Source organism: Amblyraja radiata, chromosome 30 (genome assembly GCF_010909765.2).
Source record: "Amblyraja radiata isolate CabotCenter1 chromosome 30, sAmbRad1.1.pri, whole genome shotgun sequence".
NCBI classification, from domain to species: Eukaryota; Metazoa; Chordata; class Chondrichthyes; order Rajiformes; family Rajidae; genus Amblyraja; species Amblyraja radiata.
In genome coordinates, this window is record NC_045985.1 from 13,682,988 (window position 1) to 13,703,179 (window position 20,192).

The 20,192-nt window shown below is 47.6% G+C and overlaps 1 protein-coding gene across 4 annotated transcripts in view; it reads left to right on the forward strand.

Annotated features, from left to right (window-relative positions):
- The window catches only part of abcf1 (ATP binding cassette subfamily F member 1), a 62,936-nt gene that overhangs the window by 2,523 nt on the left and 40,221 nt on the right, over window positions 1–20,192 (forward strand). For 3 of the 4 annotated variants that reach the window (XM_033047670.1, XM_033047671.1, XM_033047673.1), the window contains exons 2-8: window positions 871–911; window positions 2,737–2,805; window positions 5,436–5,592; window positions 9,016–9,047; window positions 10,669–10,776; window positions 15,216–15,293; window positions 17,328–17,405. In XM_033047670.1, the coding sequence (XP_032903561.1) occupies window positions 871–911; window positions 2,737–2,805; window positions 5,436–5,592; window positions 9,016–9,047; window positions 10,669–10,776; window positions 15,216–15,293; window positions 17,328–17,405 (563 nt within the window). Of the gene's footprint in view, window positions 1–870; window positions 912–2,736; window positions 2,806–5,435; window positions 5,593–9,013; window positions 9,048–10,668; window positions 10,777–15,215; window positions 15,294–17,327; window positions 17,406–20,192 lie in introns of all 4 variants that reach the window. The other variant, XM_033047672.1, reaches the window with a different exon arrangement.

The window sequence follows — 20,192 nt, forward strand, 5'->3', positions numbered from 1 at the left end:
CTGTCGCCGAAAAAGTTTCAACATGTTGAAAATTTTGCAGTAGTCGCCCAAAAAAATTGACTGAGTGGGACAGGCCCTTAGTCAGCAACTCAACTGCTACGCCACCGTGCCACCCTTTTCTTGTCTTTTCCCAATAAGGCCAGACCAAGTACAAAGGGCCAATGTCAATTCCACTGATTGGTGCACTGTTGAGAGAGGAATGTGGCCCCCCTTGAAATGGATGGGTTGAACCATTTAAAAGCTGACAGTAGAATAATCTGGCCAGCAGAGATAAATAATGTGCAGAGAGAGGTGTTTTTTTCCCCCAGATGCAATCTTTCAATGTCTTGTAGCCAATGGTTATACATGGAGTGAAAATTAAGTTAGGCAATACCCATAGCTGAATAACGTTGCAATGTCATTCTAACAAAGGGTCTCGACCCGAAACGTCACCTATTCCTTTTCTCCAGAGATGCTGTCCGACCCGCTGAGTTACCCCAGGTTTTTGTGTCCCTCTTCGGTTTAAACCAACATCTGCAGTTCCTTCAAAGACACAATGTCTTTACTGCACGGCAGCAATAGAGCTGCTGTCTCACAGTGCCAGGGACCCGGGTTCGATCCTGACTACGGGTGCTGTCTGTAGGGAGTTTGTACGTGTCCTGCGTGGGTTTTCTTCGAGATCTTCGGTTTCCACCCACACTCCAAAGATGTACAGGTTTGTCGGTTAACTGGCTTGGTATACATGTAAATTGTCCCTCGTGGGTGTAGGATAGTGTTAATGTGCGGGGATCGCTGGTCGGTGCCGACTCGGTGGGCCGAAGTGCCTGTTTTTATGCTCTAACTGAAAGTACTATCTTTTTAAAACAAAATGTTACTCTGTTTTCTTCCCAGTCCTGAAAAAAGGAAAAAAAGACAAGAAGGCCAAGAAATCGGTACGTACACACCTTGTTGTCTGAATTAGTTTTCACAGGCTGTGTTAATGTTTGCAGAATTATATCTGTCTGTGGACAGAGCGTATCACTAGAGTTGTGGAAACAAGGAAACTAGTTTTCTTCTCCAAAAGTCCACCGTTAACTCCTTGGTAAAGGAATTGCAGATGCAAGTTAATGATTCCCTTCCCAGGTCTGCTCCTACCCCACTGCAAGACTAGCCATCGGCACTATCTTCGAAGGTGGACACAAAATGCTGGAGTAACTCAGCGGGTGAGGTAGAGCGTCTGGAGAGAAGGGATCTCTCCAGAGATGCTGCCTCACCCGCTGAGTGCCTCTTGGGGAGGGTGGTCTGCTGAGGTAAAGGCTGCTGTGGGAGAGGGCCCGGTCGGGAGGGAGGAGGGGATCTGGTGCATGAAGTGTTGAGGGAGGTGATGCGGTGTACGGGTCCCTGGGGCAGAGAGGACAAACAGAGAGCATCTGGGGTTGGAGCGAGGAAGATGGACATATCTGGGGTTGGGTGGGTCTGGTTTGACAATGGACAATTGACAATAGACACAGGAGTAAGCCATTCGGCCCCTCGAGCCAATACCGCCATTCAATGTGATCATGGCTTTTTTTGTTACCGAAGCCAATTAACCGATAAACCTGCACGTCTTTGGAGTGATGGAGGAAACTGGAGCACTTGGGGGGGAACCCATGCGGTCACGGGGAGAACGTACAAATTCCGTACAGATTGTAGGGATGTCACAAAATTTCGAGATGTTAAAAATCAAACCTGTAATTTTATCCCATCAGATAAAGCATAGAAAAGAACTTTAATTTGATCCCTAATTCACTTTCATATCTTCAGTGTTAAAAAAGTTATGGTAATTTTCATACCCGGAAATTAGCATTTTGTTCCCTATTGTTTTTCCATTTACTGAACACAAAAGCTGTGATCGAGGGCAAGGGCCGTTTAATACAGACCGGTGTTCAAAATCCTCAAACATCCACTCTCAACATAATCAATATCATCATTTTTTGCACAGTCATAAGAACATCTAAATTATCCGAATTTTGTGCAATTGTCTATCCATTATCAATATTTTCAAACTAAAAACTTCCACAGTACATACAGATAGGTGTGGCAGCCACCATGTTCAACATATTTAGTACGAAAATAGTGTTCATGGGTAGACAATTACACAAAATACATATAATGATCATGTTACTCACACTCACAGCCAGCAGGCAGGACACAACTGTTATCAGGGCCAAATTAACTGATTTTACATCATCAGATTAAAATGAAATTACATCAAAAACTAGATAAGATGTTAAATAAATATCTTGCATACTTTTTGTTTTGTCCTGAACCTGCGATCTGTGATTTTGAAGGTGTTGTAGTTGTGCCTGACTTTCAAGCCCAGCGAGTCAATAGACCAGCAACGTCATGTTGGGAAAAAAACACAAACGGGATGACAGATGGAGATTTCCTCTACGTCATAAGCGTGTCGTACGAGGAAATCCCTCCCTGACCACTAGTGAAAAACATGCAGTTTACTCACCCCCCCCCGCAACTCCTGAGTTGCGCGCACAGCAGTCGGCAGGTCTAGAGCCCCACTGATCGTGGGGATTGTAACAACGCTACAGAATGTACCCGTAGTCAGGATTGAACCTTGGTCTCTGGCGCTGTGAGGCTGCAACTCTACCGCTGCGCCATGTTTTTTTTTCCTTCAACTTTTAGCCCTTTAACTTCGGGCTTCACTGACCCGCAGATTTGTAATGTCGTGTATCTCATTCTCATGATCTCTTTGTGTTTGCATGACTGTTCCTCCTCCTTTAGTTCTTTGAAGAGCTGGCTGCAGACGACAAGCAAGTGAAAGAAGAGGAATCGGCCATCATAGAGCAGCAGGTAAATGAAAAAATATATATCGTCACACATTTGTGATTACACTTGGAGGATGGATGGCATGATTGAAATCAGAAATACAGTCAACGCTCGCAATTTCACACCTCTTCAGAATGGATTTGGACCAAATCAGTTGTATCCGAGTTCGTTATTTCACGGGATGACCCCTCGGTGGATGGGCTGGTACTCGGTGAAGTTTGGTTTTAAAGTGTAGTATAGTTAATGTGCTGGAAGGAACTGCAGATTCTGGTTAATGCTGGAGTAACTCAATGGTCGGTGCAGGCAGCAACTCTGGAGAGAAGGAATGGGTGACATTTCGGGTCAAGACCCTTCTTCAGACTTTGACTCGGAACGTCACCCACTCCTTGCCTCCAGAGATAGGTAAGAGACACTGCATTTACCCGATCTATTCCTCTCATTATTTTATACATCTCTAGAGATCAGTGTGTAGCATTGAACTACCCCCGTGGTTCTATCTATCCTCCCACATTGCGGGGGTCCCCAGGAGGCCACCACCACCCCAATACAAAGAAGTGGAGGCTTGCAGTCATGCTGGCCTTCACACCAACAGAAGTAGTGATGTCTCTCTGTGCTACAGTGTATACATGAGTAAACATTCATTGTAACGTTTGTCGGCACTGGGCTTATATTCATAGAAACATAGAAAATAGGTGCAGGAGTAAGCCATTCGGCCCTTTGAGCCTGCACCGCCATTCGATATGATCATGGCTGATCATCCAACTCAGTATCCTGTACCTGCCTTCTCTCCATACCCCCTGATCCCTTTAGCCACAAGAGCCACATCTAACTCCCTCTTAAATATAGCCAATGAACTGGCCTCAAATACCTTCTGTGGCAGAGAATTCCACAAATTCACCACTCTCTGTGTGAAAAATGTTTTCCTCATCTCGGTCCTAAAAGACTTCCCTCTTATCCTTAAACTGTGACCCCTAGTTCTGGACTTCCCCAACATCGGGAATAATCTTCCTGCATCTAGCCTGTCCAACCCCTTAAGAATTTTGTAAGTTTCTATAAGATCCCCCCTCAACCTTCTGAATTCTAGCGTGTACAAGCCGAGTCTAGTTTCGCTGGAGTTTAGAAGAATGAGGGGGCATTTAATTGAAGCATACAGAATAGTGAAAGGCTTGGATATAGTGGATGTGGAGAGGATGTTTCCACTTGTCGGAGAGTCTAGGACTAGAGGTCACAGCCTCAGAATTAAAGGACCTTCCTGTAGGAAGGAGATGAGGAGAAAATATCTTTAGTCACTGAGTGTGGTGAATTTGTAGAATTCTTTGCTACAGAAGACTGTGGAGGCAGTCAGTGAACATATTTAAGGCAGAGAGAGATAGATTCTTGAGTCAGAGGTTATGGGGAGAAGGCAAGAGAATGGGGTTAGGGGGGAGAGGTAGATCAGCCACGATTGAATGGCCTAATTCTACTACTATCTCTTATGAACTTCTGATAACTGCCCACAGGGAGGGGAGGGAATAGTGTCTATTATTTCCGGTTCTCTGCTATAATCAAGTAAGGGACTCGCTTCCATCAACTGGGCCAGTTGTCTCGTCTGTCCGTCAGGTCAGTCCGTGAAACAACTAATCGTTTACAAATACAAAGTTGTTTATAGCAGCTAACAATGTATTTTTGTCATTGCCAGCTAAAAATACTAAAGGCTGTTTGTTATATTAATTAGTAAAGATACTAGATAGATACAAGATACAAGATAGATTTATTCATCACATGTGCCAGATGGCACAGTGAAATGAAATTCCCATACAGCCATACAATAAAAAAAGGGACACAACACACTATAGGGTTTGACATAAAACATCCCCACACAGCAGAATCAAAGTTTCCCACTGTGTGGGAAGGCACCAAAGTCAGTCTCTTCCTCCACTGTTCCCCGTGGTCAGGGCCACCCCGTGCCCTCCGCAGTTGCAGCTACGGGCGGCCCGATGTTCAGGACCGCTCGCCGCGGTGATACAAGTCCGACGTCGGGGCTGCGGGACGTCCTCAGCGGCGTGGACACCAGAGTCGGCCCCCTCCTACCGGAGTCGGCGGCTTCCAAAGTCCGCAGGCCGCGCCGGGTGGAGACTGCTGCTGGAGACCCTCTGCAAGGCGCCCCAGGACTCCACGATGTTGTTCACCGCCGCCCGCGTTGGAAGCTCTCCGCACCAGTGTCCATAGGAGCAAATAAAGTGTCCATAGGAGCAATGCCTGGTCAATTTCAGCCCCCCCGGGCAATTTCAGCCCCCCCCCGGTCAATTTCAGCCCCCCCCGGTCAATTTCAGCCCCCCCCCCCGGTCAATTTCAGCCCCCCCGAGCAATTTCAGCCCCCCCCCCGGTCAATTTCAGCCCCCCCCCGGTCAATTTCAGCCCCCCCCCCCCCGGTCAATTTCAGCCCCCCCCCCCCCCGGTCAATTTCAGCCCCCCCCCCAGTCAATTTCAGCGCCCGGTCAATTTCGAAGCACGGTCAATTTCAGCGCAACCTGCAGCCTATGTTCTTAAAGACACAGTCCGCTATAACCAAAATCTGTTGCAAAGATGTCTGCATTAACTAGGATTGACGGCATACTTCTGTCTAGCGGCACTTTCTCTTCCCACTTTCTGCAATCTTTGTTTCCTTTGGGCAGCAACTAAAGAAAAAGCGCGACAAGAAAAAAGATCGGGGCAAGAAGACAAAGGATGAAGGTGGAGACAATGCAGTGATTGATAAACTGAATAAGCTCTCGGTGCAGGCCAGTGACAATGAAGAGGAGGAGGAGGAGGAGGAGGAGGAGGAAGAGGAAGGTGAGGTGGGGGATTGGGAAATATTGCAGTGGGCGGAGGGGGGGAGGGGGTTGAACGGGAGGTGGGGGAAAAGATGTGGGTGTTACCTATCATTGGAGAAGCACAGCAATACAGCTGCTGCCTCTCAGCACCAGAGACCCGGGTGTGATCCTCACTATGGGTGCTGTCTGTACGGAGTTTCTACGTTCTCCCCGTGACATGCGTGGGTTTTCGTCGAGGGCTCCGGTTTCCTCCCACACTCCGAAGACGTACAGGTTTGCAGATCAATTGGACTGGTAAAATTGGAAATTGTCCCCAGTGTGTGTACGATAAAGTTAGTGTGCAGGGGGATCGCTGGTCGGCGCAGACTCAGTGGGCCGAAGGGCCCGTTTCCGTGCTGTGTCTCTAAACTAAACGGTATAAGTCGTAGCAATTTGGGGTCAAAACATGGTCAAAGACGGATATTTTTTAGAATAATTTCTGAAGTTGTGAACACCTAATTGGATCCCGACTCAAAACGAATAATATTAGCAATATCAGAACAAAGCCTAAGACTTACAACAAGCCAAAGAAACTTTCTCGACTATAGTATAATAACTGGGAATAAATCAATATTAAAATTTTAGAAAGGTCCTATAACCCCCACAATTAAAATGTGGATTATGGAAATGTCAGAGACCTTACATTTGGAAAGAACTAGACTTGTCTTAATTGACAAACAAGAATTATTTGTTAGAATATGGTCTCCATTCATTGACTTTTTGAAAGGGTAAATTGGTCCAGCACGGGAAACTGACTGAAGTTCGAACTCAGGATTAGATGAATAGTTATGCTTTATAACCTACAAACCTATCTCCAATGTTGTATTATTGGTAAATTATTCCATTCTTCTTCATCATGCCTTTTTTTCCCTCAATTTCTATCTATATAAAAAAAAAACAAATAGGAACAGAGTTAATATACAACTGATCAAGGAGGACCACTATTATTTTGGTAGTTGGATTCCCACCTATTAGTAACGTATGATTGATATACAAGAAATGTTTTTATTATGATATGCACATGCTTTTAATAAAAATATTATTTTTTTTAAAAACATGGTCAAAGAATGCGGTAAAGTGGGGGTGGGTCGAAGCAGACGAGCCCGGGGTACATAATGAACTTTGTTGTCATTTGGTTGAGTTTAGTTTCGAGATACAGTGCGGAAACATGCCCTTCGGCCCACCGAGTCCCTGCCAACCAGCGATCCCTGTACACTAGCCCTATCCTACACACTAGACAATTGACAATCTTTTTTTTTCTTTTTTTAACCCAAAACCAATTAACCTGCAACCTTCACGTTTCGACTAATGCAATCAACCCGACGTGCACAAACAAACAAGATCAAATGGAACAAGGTGACCTCCAACTTTAGGCTGTGCACGCCATTCCCAAGAAGAAGACTGAGTGTTTGGCTTTGATGCCCCCAGGGAAAAGCCTCAGTGGGCAGTCATTCACAATGTGTGGTCTGGTCTGGTCTGGATGTCCGCAGGTGCAAGCAGGGCTGTCTGTCATCCCCCACTTATGCAGGTGACGGGCTGTTCTTGCGTGGAGGGTGCGGATTCTGTTCAGGGTTAGCCATTGCTTGCGATGGAGGCCAAAACCCAGTGGTTTCACTGTGGGGTCTGTGGTGACCCCTCCGTTGTTGGTGTTGGCACTTTCCAGGCTCTGCTCCACTCAGTCTTGGAGTCAAATTCTTCCAGGGATTTGACTGAAGAGCAGAAGGGTTTGCGTGACTTCAGGCGCATGTTGGGCAGATTGTCCAAGTCAGCATGGATGGGAAGGTCAGGGCTAGCCATGATGGTGCACCAATCTTTCAACATCCTCTCCCTTCTGCATATGCTGGGAGGGGCGATACGAGAGAGGACTGGGAGCCACTGTAAAGATGTTGACTGAAGCGTCCCTGTGATGAACCACATTGCAGAGTTAAGGACAGTGTCAACTCGTTTAGTGTGGCAGCCATTAGCCCAAGCTGTTGAGCAAAACTCAGCTGTTGAGTAGACTAGGTCTAAGCTTGCTGTACGGAGGGTGTGTGCATTCAGAGCTTCCAAGTAGTACAGATTTTCCGTATTTTGTACGGAAACGCGATAAGAATACTGATGTACGATTTTGCGTTGTTAAATACGGATTTTAAATACGGGGTTCAGTTCAGTCTGAAGAAGGGTCTCGACCAGAAACGTCACCCATTCCTTCTCTCTAGAGTCGCTGCCTGTCCTGCTCCAGGTTTAAACAGCGCTTTTAGTTTAACGAATGGGAATTAAAACGAAGAGCTGTCGACTGGAGCGCTGTGGGATCTAAATATAACACTACCGGCTGGAGTGCTATGGGTCACAGACTGTTCAGCAAAATTCTCGTATAACAATGAGTCTCTGGAATTCTCTTTCAGCCTTTGATTATTTTTCATGCAGTGGTAGAATTCTGGATAAGCCTAGTGGTGAAAGGTTACCAGTGGGATTGCAGTTACATTGGGATTGGCCTTGATTTGACAGAATGGTGGGTGGGCTCAAGAGGGAGAGAGGGAGGTGTGGGGAGAAGGAGGGGTGGAGAGGATGGGAAGAGAGGGAGATGGAGAGAGGGAGGGAGGGAATAAGAGAGGGAGGGAGAAAAAAAGGAAGAAGAGAGGGAAGGTGGGAGGGAAATAGGGAGGGTGGGAGGGAAAGAGGGAGGTAGGGAGGGAAAGAGGGAGGGGAGGGAGGGAGGGCGAGAGGGATGGAGAGAGAGACGGAGACACAGTAAGGAGGGAGAGAGAGAGGGAGGGAGGGAATAAGAGAGGGAGGGAGAAAAAAAGGAAGGAGAAGAGAGGGAGGGGGAGAGAAAGAGGGAGGGGGAGGGAGAGTGAGAGGGATGGATGGAGAGAACGAGGGAGACACAGTAAGGAGGGAGAGAGAAAGGGAGTGGGAGAGGGAGGCTTCCAAAATGGCTCCTATATCACCATCTGGTGCTAAAAGCAGGAAGCAGCTGTTCAAACAGCAGTATAAAAAGAGATGGCAATGAATGCACTGTCAAGTAAGGTGCGTAGAAGACATATCAATTGGTAGCAAAGTTAAGCATTCTTGTACTTTTACATGGGTATGACCACATTAAAAAACGTTTTTTTTCAGCAAAATAACACCGCGTAAAAATACTGATTTCCTCAGCAAAATACTGATTTTCAGGCACTATGATTCTGGAATGCTCTGACAAAACTTGGCAGTTCTGTGCATTGGATCCCCAGCTGTTGCCTGCAACTTTCCTGATGACGTTAACCCTTGCTTTCCCAAACCAATTGTCCATGTGCGACGCAGACACTATGCTAAATGATCCAACAATACGTAATTCCTGTGGAACATTGAAATATGAAGCGATGGATAATATTCTTAATTACATGCAAAGCCTCTCACGTGGTTTTCTCCGCTTCTTTCACAGTGATAAAACCAACACGAGGAAACAAAAAGATGGTAAGTAACACGCAAGCTGGCATTTGTTGCTATTCTGTTCTTTAAAGCGATGTTTACGGTTGTAACTTGAACTTAAACCGAAGATTGCAGATCGACGGAGGGGTTCGAAAAGTGGAATAACACAGGGCTAGTGAGAACGAGTGATCGATGGTTAGTGTAGACTCAATGGGCCGAAGGGCCTGTTCCCATTCTGCATATTTCAGGTTTTTCTCAGCATGCAAACAATGTGTTCTTCTGCAAAATTGGAATCTGATTGTGTATCTGCTATTTAAAATGTCCAGGATTACTCGTGCTTGTTTGGTTATCAAGTTCACAAGTTATAGGAGTAGAATTAGGCCATTCGGTCCATCGACTCTATGCCATTCAATCATGGCTGGCCTCTACCTCCCAATCCCACTTTCCTGCCTTCTCCCCGTTACCCTTGACACCCGTTCTGATCAAGAATTTGATGTCTGCCTTAAAAATATCCATTGACTTGGCCTCCACAGCCCTCTGTAGCAATGAGTTCCACAGATTAACTACCCTCTGACTAAAGAAGTTCCTCCTCACCACCTTTCTGAAAGAGCGTCCTTTAATTCTGAGGCTATGACCTCTGGTCCTAGACTCTCCCACCTGTTGAAACATCCCTTCCACATCCACTCTATCTTTGCCTTTCTTTATTCTGTAAGTTTCAATGAGTCCCCCCCCCTTAAACATCAAAGGAGCCTGTGACCCTTTGCCAAGGATCGCCTGTGGAAGAGCTCCAACCGCGGAGTCTCTGGTAAGAAGAGGCCGACTCGGGAGCTCCATGTTCCAATCCGATGAGTTTCCATCATCCCGATGCGAGGGCTTCGGACATCGCACCATCGGCAGCGGCGACTGCAGAGGGTTCAACAGCCCCGACCACGGGTGAACAAAGGAGGAAGATGGTTGAACTTTATTACCTTCCATCACAGTGAGGAATGTGGATTCCGCTGTGGCGGATGTTTATGTTAAATTTTATTTTATGTGGCTGTGTGTATTGTTGCTTTTTCACGTAGAATGGCTGTATGGTAAAGGGCCTGTCCCACCAGCATGCGTTTGCATGCGTCTAGCGTGACCAAACGTGGTGGCTTGAGGCGTACGGCCTCGCGGGGCAGGTCCCACTTCCAACCGCAGAGCTGTCTGGAGTTGTGCGGGGCTAGTCCCGACATCATACTCACCAATCAGCTGGGCAGGAGGCGGGCCGACTGAATTTGGACGTCGCACGGCGTCGGGCGGTGACGTCATCACGCAACGGCACGCCGGGCGGTGACGTCATTGCGCGACGCCAAGCACTAGGCGTAAGCCGTCGAGGCGCTGCGTGCGGCCTCAATGCGCCTGCGGGCCGACAGGCCGTTGTCGCGCGGGATTTTCGGACAGTGCAAGATTTTTGGAGCCCCCCGCGACCCGCCCGCACAACTCCTTACGCCTCGATCGAAGTGGGACCGGCCCCGCGAGGCCGTACGCCTCAAGCGACCACGTTTGGTCGCGCTAGACACATGCAAACGCATGCTGGTGGGACAGGCCCTTAACTCAAATATCACTGTACCTTAATTGGCACGTGACAATAAACTTGAACCTCCCAAACTCTGAAAGTAAATGTTTCTTGTTCTATTTGAAGGGCGGCAATGTCTTTGCAGCTCTGAGTCTTGAACAGAGCGAAGACGATGAAGACAATGACGGGGAGGATGGAGGAGAGAAGCAGATGAGCAAGAAAGAGAAAAATAAGGTTGGTGTGGGATTGCAGCAGCGTGGGTGAGAGTCTGTGCAGAGTATTGGCTGGAGTCACCAGGAACAGTTAACGTGCCGGTCGGCAGAGGAGCGGCTGCCTGAGCAGCGAGCGAGTGTGTCGGCGGGGGCATCCAAATGAGCTGATTGCACAACAAATAAAAGGAAGGCTCGGTGTAGCAGAGCGGTCATGTTGGTTGAGAGGAAGTGCTTTGGGGAGGTGAAGTGTGAGTCTTTTGTCTCGGGAGTCTTCAGCGAGGAATGAACAACTTTATGAACGAAGGTTACCACACAAAATGCTGGAGTAACTCAGCGGGACAGGCAGCATCTCTGGAGAAACGGTAGACAAAAGTGCTGGAGAAACTCAGCGAGTGCAGCAGCATTCATGGAGCGAAGGAAATAGGCAACGTTTCGGGCCGAAACCCTTCTTCAGACTGATGTCAGGGGAGGGGCGGGACAGAGATAGAATGTAGACGGACACAGTAGGACTGGTGGGAGAACTGGGAAGGGGGAGGGGAAGGAGAGAGAAAGCAAGGGCTATCTGAAGTTAGAGAAGTCAATGTTCATACCGCTGGGGTGTAAACCACCCAAGCGAAATATGAGATGCTGTTCCTCCAATTTGCGCTGGGCCTCACTCTGACAATGAAGGAGGCCCAGGACAGAAAGGTCAGATTGGGAATGGGAGGGGGAGTTGAAGTGCTGGTCCACGGTGGGCTGAAGGGCCTGTTTCCATGTTAAAACAAGGAACTGGAGATGCTGGTTTACAAAAAAATGCACAAAATGCTTCTTCTTCCTCTTACTTCTTCTTAAGCCCTTTGCTCCTCTAGAGAACATCGGCCATTGACAAATATCCTCCACCTCACTCGGTTGTTGGCAGTTTTATCGAGATCTCCCCAGTTGAGCCCACTCTCAGACTCTTCTCCAGCTGTTCCTGGGGCGACCTCTACTTCCTTTTTCCTTGGGGGGGGTTCCATTTCAGGGCTTGCCGGGTGATGACAAGTTTCCTGAGGGTGTGTCCAATCCAACTCCATTTTCTCCTTCGAATTTGTACGTCAATGGGCTCCTGGCTTGCTCTTTTCCACAGGTCCACGTTGCTATTTGTCTCTCTACCAGATGTTAAGTATTCTCCTAAGGCAGGTGTTAATGAAATGCACAAAATGCTGGAGGGACCCATAGTCCCGTTTATATCAACGGTGGAAAGGGTCAAGAACTTCAAATTCCTGGGAGTGCATATTTCCGAAGATCTCTCCTGGTCCCAGCACACTGATGCAATTATAAAGAAAGCACATCAGCGCCTCTACTTCCTGAGAAGATTACGGAGAGTCGGTTTGTCAAGGAAGACTCTCTCTAACTTCAACAGGTTCACAGTAGAGAGCATGCTGACTGGTTGCATCGTGGCCTGGTTCGGCAACTTGAACGTCCAGGAGCGGAAAAGACTACAAAAAGTAGTAAACACTGCCCTGTCCATCATCGGCTCTGACCTCCCCACCATCGAAGGGATCTATCGCAGTTGCTGCCTGAAAAAGGCTGGCAGCATCATCAAAGACCCACACCATCCTGGCCACACACTCATCTCTCCGCTACCATTAGGCAGAAGGTACAGGAGTCTGAAATCTGGTACATCCAGGTTCAGGAACAGCTACTTCCCCACAGCCATCAGACTATTAAACACACATCATATAAACTCTGAACTATAACAGCCTATTGCACTTTATCTGTTTATTTATGTGGATATAAATGGTCTATGAAATATAGACACACTGATCTGTTCTGTATTTATGCCTACAATATTCTGTTGTGCTGCAGCAAGCAAGAATTTCATTGTCCTATCTGGGACACATGACAATAAAACTCTCTTGACTTGTCTGGACTTGCGTAGCATTAAAAGTGCCGGAGTTCAAAGTGAAGATGGGTCCTGACCCCGAAATGTCACCTGTTCGATGTCCTCCACAGATGCTGCCTGATCCACTCCAGCGTTGCCATGTTGCATCTCTCAACTAGAATCCTCGAACTAGAATAAATATGATCTCTGCCTCTAGATGGTGCTAACGACCAGTTGTCATGTTCGTAGAGATTTGCATTGAGCATGGAGGCAAAAGTCCGAAGAAAGGTCTCGACCCGAAATGTCACCCATTCCTTCTCTCCAGAGACGCTGCCTGTCCCGCTGAGTTACTCCAGCTTTTTGTGTCTATCTTCGGTTTAAACCAGCATCTGCAGTTCCTTCCCACACACTTGCATTGAACATGATTGTTAAAGACACAATGGATAGCAAATACCAGGGATTTTGAGCAAAAAAGCTAATGGCTGGAGGATCTCTGCAGGCTATGCAGCATCTGTGCATCGTTCTACAATAGACAATAGGTGCAGGAGGAGACCATTCGGCCCTTCAAGCCAGCACCGCCATTCAATGTGATCATGGCTGATCATCCTCAATCAGTACCCCGTTCCTGCCTTCTCCCCATATCCCCTGACTCCACCATCTTTAAGAGCCCTATCTAACTCTCTCTTGAAAGTATCCAGAGCCCTCTGAAGCAGATAATTCCACAGACTCACAACTCTCTGTGTGAAAAAAGTGTTTCCTCGTCTCCGTACTACTTTAATCCCACGTGGGATTATCCTTACATGGGCCGTGTTAGGAATACCCAATGGTCTCCACAGCCGTCTGTGACTATGAATTCCACAGAGGCTGGTGATTGAAGAAATTCCTCCTCATCTCCATCCTAAAGGCACATCCTTTTATTCTGAGGCTGTGCCCTGTGGTTCGAGATTCTCCCACTAGTGGAAATATCCCCTTCACGTCCACTCCATCTAGGCCTTTGATTATTTGGCATGTTTCAATTAGATTTTCTCTCCCTCCCCCCCCCTCCCCCAATCCTTCTAAACATGCCTTGATCATTAAGCTCTGCTGGAAGATGAATCATCTTCTTTCGGTTCCATCATCTATGTTTCAGATGTTGGTCCAGACTCTTGCACACTGGACAGCCTTCTTGTTTGCCACCGCTGGATCTTCCAGGCAGCATTGTTCACCAAGAAGTGGGCATCTCAGTAGGTGTGGTGTGGATTGTACAGATGGTCCACATTCACATTCTGTGCCTGCCGCATCTGCATGGCCCCCTTTGCTCATATTGGTCTTGCTTCGGCCTATCCCGGTATGAAGCCTATTGAGGGACTTCCAGGTCTTCCAGCCACACCTGCGACCAGGTGGTAGCTGTTCCTTGGTTGGGATTGGCATCTTTACGTGGTGGTGATTGTTTTCACCGTGTTTCTTTTGCCACAAGGCTAGTCTGGTTGCTTGAGGAGACTGTGGTGGTGGCCGCACTTTGACGGTGGCTGGACTGTGCGGAGGAAGTTCTTCCTCCATTTCAGCCGTTTTTGGGGCTGAGTGCCAGGAGTGGTGAGTGTTGAGGGAGTTACAGTTTGATTGTGCCTTTGAACGTCCTCGTGTAAAGTCCCAGTGAAGATGTTTGGCTGGGAGGATTCATTTAACTTGGGAAGAATGCTGATTGTCACAGCTTCCAAGTTTATCCACTAGGGCAGCACAGTGGTGCAGCGGTAGAGTTGCTGCCTCACAGTGCCAGAAGCCCGGGTAAGATCCTGACTACAGGTACTGTCTGTACGGAATTTGTACGTTCTCCCCGTGACCGTGTGGGTTTTCTCCAGGTGCCCCGATTTCCTCCCACACTCCAAAGATGCGCAGGCTTGTAGATTAATTGGCTTCTGAAAGTTGTAAAGTTGTCCCTCGTGTGCAGGACAGAGTTAAGGGCCTGTCCCACTTAGCTGACTCTTTAGGCGTAGGTTTTAATGGAATTCACCTACAACACCTGGCGACAACCTACGATAACACCTACGTCAACCTACGACAGCAAAAATCGTCGCCACAAACATATAAGATTGTTAAGGGCTTGGACAGGCTAGAGGCAGGAAACATGTTCCCGATGTTGGGGGAGTCCAGAACCAGGGGCCACAGTTTAAGAATAAGGGGTAAGCCATTTAGAACGGAGATGAGGAAACACTTTTTCTCACAGAGAGTTGTGAGTCTGTGGAATTCTCTGCCTCAGAGGGTGGTGGAGGCAGGTTCTCTGGATGCTTTCAAGAGAGAGCTAGATAGGGCTCTTAAAAATAGCGGAGTCAGGGGATATGGGGAGAAGGCAGGAACGGGGTACTGATTGGGGATGATCAGTCATGATCGCATTGAATGGCGGTGCTGGCTTGAAGGGTCAAATGGCCTACTCCTGCACCTATTGTCTATTGTCACTGTCGCCGAAAATTTTTCAACGTGCTGAAAGTTTTGCGGCAGTCGCCCGTAGTTGCCCAAAAAGTCGCCTAAGTGGGACAGGCCCATTAGTGTACGGGGTGTTTGGTGCGGACTCGGTGGGCCGAAGGGCCTGTTTTACTCTCTAAAGCTTTACTCAGCTTTGCAATAATTATCTTGTCCAATAGCCCGTGCCCGAGGAAGATGACAACAAGCAAAATAAAAAGAGCAAGAAAATCGAACGAGAAAAAGCGAAAGAGAAAAAGGTAGCAGTCTCGCGCTTGTCAAGTCGCACGCTGTCTTTACTAATATTATTCTCTCACTGGTAACATCGCCATTTATTCCCCAACTGTGGATACTCTGAATCCATATATTACATATAGCTGCTGGTGTACATATAGCTGCTAAATTTGTATAAGATAATTACAAGCAGTTGAATAAGGGGTGGGAATTAATAAGCTTTGGCTTCTTCCTGCTCCTTTTCGGACACATATGATTTCATTTATTTATAGATATTGTTTATGACACTTTATAAATATTCTTGTTTTGTTTTTTGTATGCTGTTTCACACTTGCTTTTTATTCTTTTATTCTGTTCGAAATAAAGAATTAATTGTAGCGCGTGGGTCTCAAAAGGAAGCACGAGGTCCAGTGTTTTGAGAGGCACCTTTAATTATGTTCCTCCCGGTTGTAGGGAAGACCAAACAAGAGAAAGATGGCACCCAGACCCCTGCCTTTAAACCCTCTGGCTAAGGGCCGCCTCCGGACTGAACCACTCCCGTGCCGAGGGGTTCGACAGTATGATGGCACGACCCTTGGGAGCCGCCACATAATAATAATAATTAAAAAATAATAAGAACAGATAAAAGAACCTCTTGCTAGTCAAGGCTATCCAAATTTGAACAAGAGCAAATTCCCAAGAGCTAGCCAGAATCTGAAGCCTTAAGGGCCGGTCCCACTTGGCGATATTTTTCGGCGACTGCCGGCGCCATTGACTGACGTGTCAGGGTCAGAAAGAATTTGAACATTTCAAAATCCAGCGGCGACAAAAAAAATGTTGCAGCACTTTGCATCAGTACGTCGTCACGCCGCGACGTTTTCGGTGACCTGATACGTCAGTCAATGATGCCGGCAGTCGCCGAAAACATTGCCGAGTGGGACAGGCCCTTTACTGCCATTAATTCATTAGTTGAGGATACTGATGGTTAAGCCATCAGTACTTGATCGGGTCAAGATAAGAGAGACGTACAGCTCAGAAACAGACCATTCTGCCCTACCGACCTACCATCCACACCCGTCCCACCTGCCCGTGTTTGGCCCATATTCCACTAAACCATTCCTATCGCGCACCTGTCCAGATGTCTTTTAAATGTTGCTATTGTACCTGCCTTAACTGCCCTCCCCGGCAGCTCGTTCCACACGCCCACCTCCAAGAAACTGCAGAGAGTTGCGGACGCAGCCCAGACCCTCACGCAAACCAACCTCCCTCCCGTGGACTCCATCTAGACTTGACGGCCGCCAGCAGCATCATCAAGGACCAGTCTCACCCACGGTCACTCCCTCTTCTCACCTCTCCCATCACGCATGAGGTACGGAAGTGTGACAATGCACACCTCCAGATTCAGGGACAGTTTTGTCCCAGCTGTTATCAGGCAACTGAACCATCCTATCACCAACTAGAGAGCGGTCCCGAGCTCCAATCTACCTCATGGGAGACCTTTATACATTATTTTATCTGACTTTATCCTGCACTAATTAATATATCCTGTATCCTGGCTTAATTGTCATCATACATTGTCTTATTTGACTGGATAGCACGCACCAAAAAAGCTTATCACTGTACCTCGGTACACATGACAACAATGAACTCCTCTGACGACTAATACTTTGACTCTAAAATTGGCATTGAATAGGTTTGGCATAGCGGTAGAGCTACTTCCTTACAGGGTCAGAGATTACCGGGTTCCATCCTGGCTATGGGTGCTGTCTGTACGGAGTTTGCACGTTCTCCCCGTGACCTGCGTGGGTTTTCTCCGAGATCTTCGGTTTCCTCCCACACTCCAAAGACGTGCAGGTTTGTAGGTTAATTGAAAGTGTAAATTGTCCCTAGTGTGTGTAGGGCAGTGTTAGTGTGCGGGGATCGCTGGCCGGTGCGGACCCGGTGGGCCGAAGGGCCTGTTTCTGCCGTGTATCTCGAAACTAAACTATAACCAAACAAAATCAAAGTTGACTTGCAGTACAGCCGGCCCAGGCTGGTTCCAGATTAATTGTTTAGTTGGATCTGAATGTTCTCTACTGCAGGTAACCTCAGAAGATGAGGACGAAGATAAGACGAGCAAGAAGGTGAAAAAATCGGAGAAGCCAAAAGCAAGACAGAAGGTAGATTCAAGCTAAACTAACAGGCAAAGTAATGCCCGTGAAACCATCGTTCCACATCTCTTATCTTCTATATACTATTAAAACTGTGTGGCTGCTGGCTGGCTGCCGGCTTTCTGCCTGACTTGTGGTTGCCAGCCTGTGGGTGCCAGCCTTTGATTCGTTGCTACGCCAACGTCAGACCCACAAACGCCCTGAATTTTTCCATTTCAGTTGAGATTTCACTTTTCATTCCAAGTATCCACTCCTCATTAAATTTCGTCGTGTTTATGTACACATTTTTAATAAAATCCTTCTTCCCCCCCCACTCACTCATTTTGTCGCCTCCTGCTGGCCAGCGACCATAACGGCTGCTGGCGCCCGCATCTCGCCTCAAAGACGCCATTTAAAAACTGCCGCACTGCAGATTCCTGAGCCGCTTGAGTTGGACGACCACGTCTCCCGTGGGGGCTACGGGTAGGGAACGGCTGCGTTGGGGGAGCAGACCCAACGGGTCTGCACTTGGTCTAGTATTCACTAAAGACAAACTTATGAAGATTTATAACAAAGAACAGCACGGTGGCGCAGCGCTAGAGTTGCTGCCGTACAGTGCCGGAGGCCCGGGCTCCATCCTGACTACGGGTGCTGTCTGTACGGAGTTTGTACTTTCTCCCCGTGACCTTCGTGGGTTTTCTCCGGGATCTCCGGTTTCCTCCCACACCCCAAAGACGTGCAGGTTTGTAGGTTAATTGGCTTGGTATAAATGTAAAATTGTCCCTAGTGTGTGTAGCAGGTACGTGCTGTCAGGGTAGGCAAGGTGGGCACTGCCTACCCCGACTAAAATTATAAAAAGGTAATTATTAAATATAAATTGTAAAAATTTCCAATTCAATGACTAAATTCAGTATTTATTATTAAATGGTTATTATTTTAATAATGGATGTTATGTAGGCATAATTCTCCCGTGCCTTTCACCCGCAGTAAGAGTAATACACAAAACTATGTTCAACTGGCGTGCCGTGGAGGCTGCTTCAAGCCTTCACTTACAACGGGCAATAAAGGCCGCTGAACCTCTGCCTGTGCACCGTGGACTGCACGCAAGGTGCTGCCCATGTTCACGCCCACAGGAGAGGAGACCAATCTGCCTGTGCACTGTGGACTGCACGCAAGGTGCTGCCCATGTTCACGCCCACAGGAGAGGAGACCAATCTGCGCATGCACGGATTTTAACGATTTTTATAAGTCGGCTGACTGCCTAGTGTCTGTACTGTGTGATTACTCACGGCACTTGCCTGGTGTGTAGGATAGTGTTAGTGTGCGGGGATCGCTGGTCGGAGCCGACTCGGTGGGCCGAAGGGCCTGTTTTCTCGCTGTATCTCTATAAACCACAACGCACAGGAATCGGCTCTTTGACCCACAATGTTTGCAGCGAGCATGATGCCAAGTTAAACTGATCTTATCAGCCTACATGTGATCCATATCCTTCTATTCCAATGTGCCTGTCTAGAAACCTCTTTAAAACCACAATCCTATTTGCCTCCACCACCACCCTGACATAGCTTTAGATCCCCCACTATGTGTATAAAAAAAAACTTTACCCTCACATCTCCATTAAACTTTCCCCCTCTCGCCTTATAGCTAGCTACCTCCTCTAATGTAGGACACTTCCACCTTGGGGGGGGGGGGGAGGGGGAGGGGGGGGGAAGGTTATCCTATCTATGTCTCTTGTAATTTTATATTCTTCCATAAATTCTCCCCTCCTGAGCGGTCACGGTGGTGCCGCGGTAGAGTTCCTGCCTTACAGCGAATGCAGCACCGGAGACCCCGGTTCGATCCCGACTACGGGTGCTGACTGTACGGAGTTTGTACATTCTCCCCGTGACCTGCGAGGTCTTCGGTTTCCTCCCACACTCCAATAAAAATTGTCCCTAGTGGGTGTAGGCCAGTGTGCGGGGATCGCTGGTGGGTGCGGACCCGGTGGGCCGAAGGACCTGTATCTAACTAAACTAAAAATCGGGTTTTCTGATATGTGCGTTCCAATCAGCTGAGAATGAAAAATGTTAGTTCGGACTGCATGAACAGCATTGGAATGAAGGCATTTTCAGAAGCCTGTTTCCATTGTCTTTCAGTAGACAATGACCCGTGGAGTCAGATAGCACAGAAACCAGCCCCCAGCCAACTTGTCCAAGTCGGGCAAGATGCCCATTTGCCCACATTTGAGCCTACAAGGGAAGGTTTGGAAATATATGAACCAACGGGTATGAAGGAACTGCAGGCACTGGTTTAAACCGAAGATAGGCACATCCTGTTTCTATGCTGTATCTAAACTAAACTAAAGGGTCTCAACCTGAAACGTCACCTGCCCATGTTCACCGGAAATGCTGCCTGACCTGTTGAGGTGCTCCAGCACCCTTGAGTCCTTTTGCGTATCGAAGAGCAATTTGGCTATTGGTTCTTGGTTTCTTGGTCCTCCAAAATATTCCAAATGGAATTTAAACTGGAGGTGGTGAAGGGAGGGCTTAAGCCAGAAAGGGTTATTGGGAAGAAAGAGCTACTTTAAATTTAGTTGCATCTGGTTGGGTAACTATAGTTGGGTGGAGATTATTCCATGCTTTAATTGTGCGGGGGAAGAACGAATTGCTGTACACATCTGTCTTTGTAGCTGGGATCACAAATTGGATCGAATGCCCTCGTCTGCTCCTAATTGGTTTGGGTTTGGTGTAGGTCTTGTAATCTATGTCGAGCTGACCATTTAACATTTTGTAAAAACAGGTCAAACGGTGAGCTTCACGTCTGTCTTGGAGAGGGTTC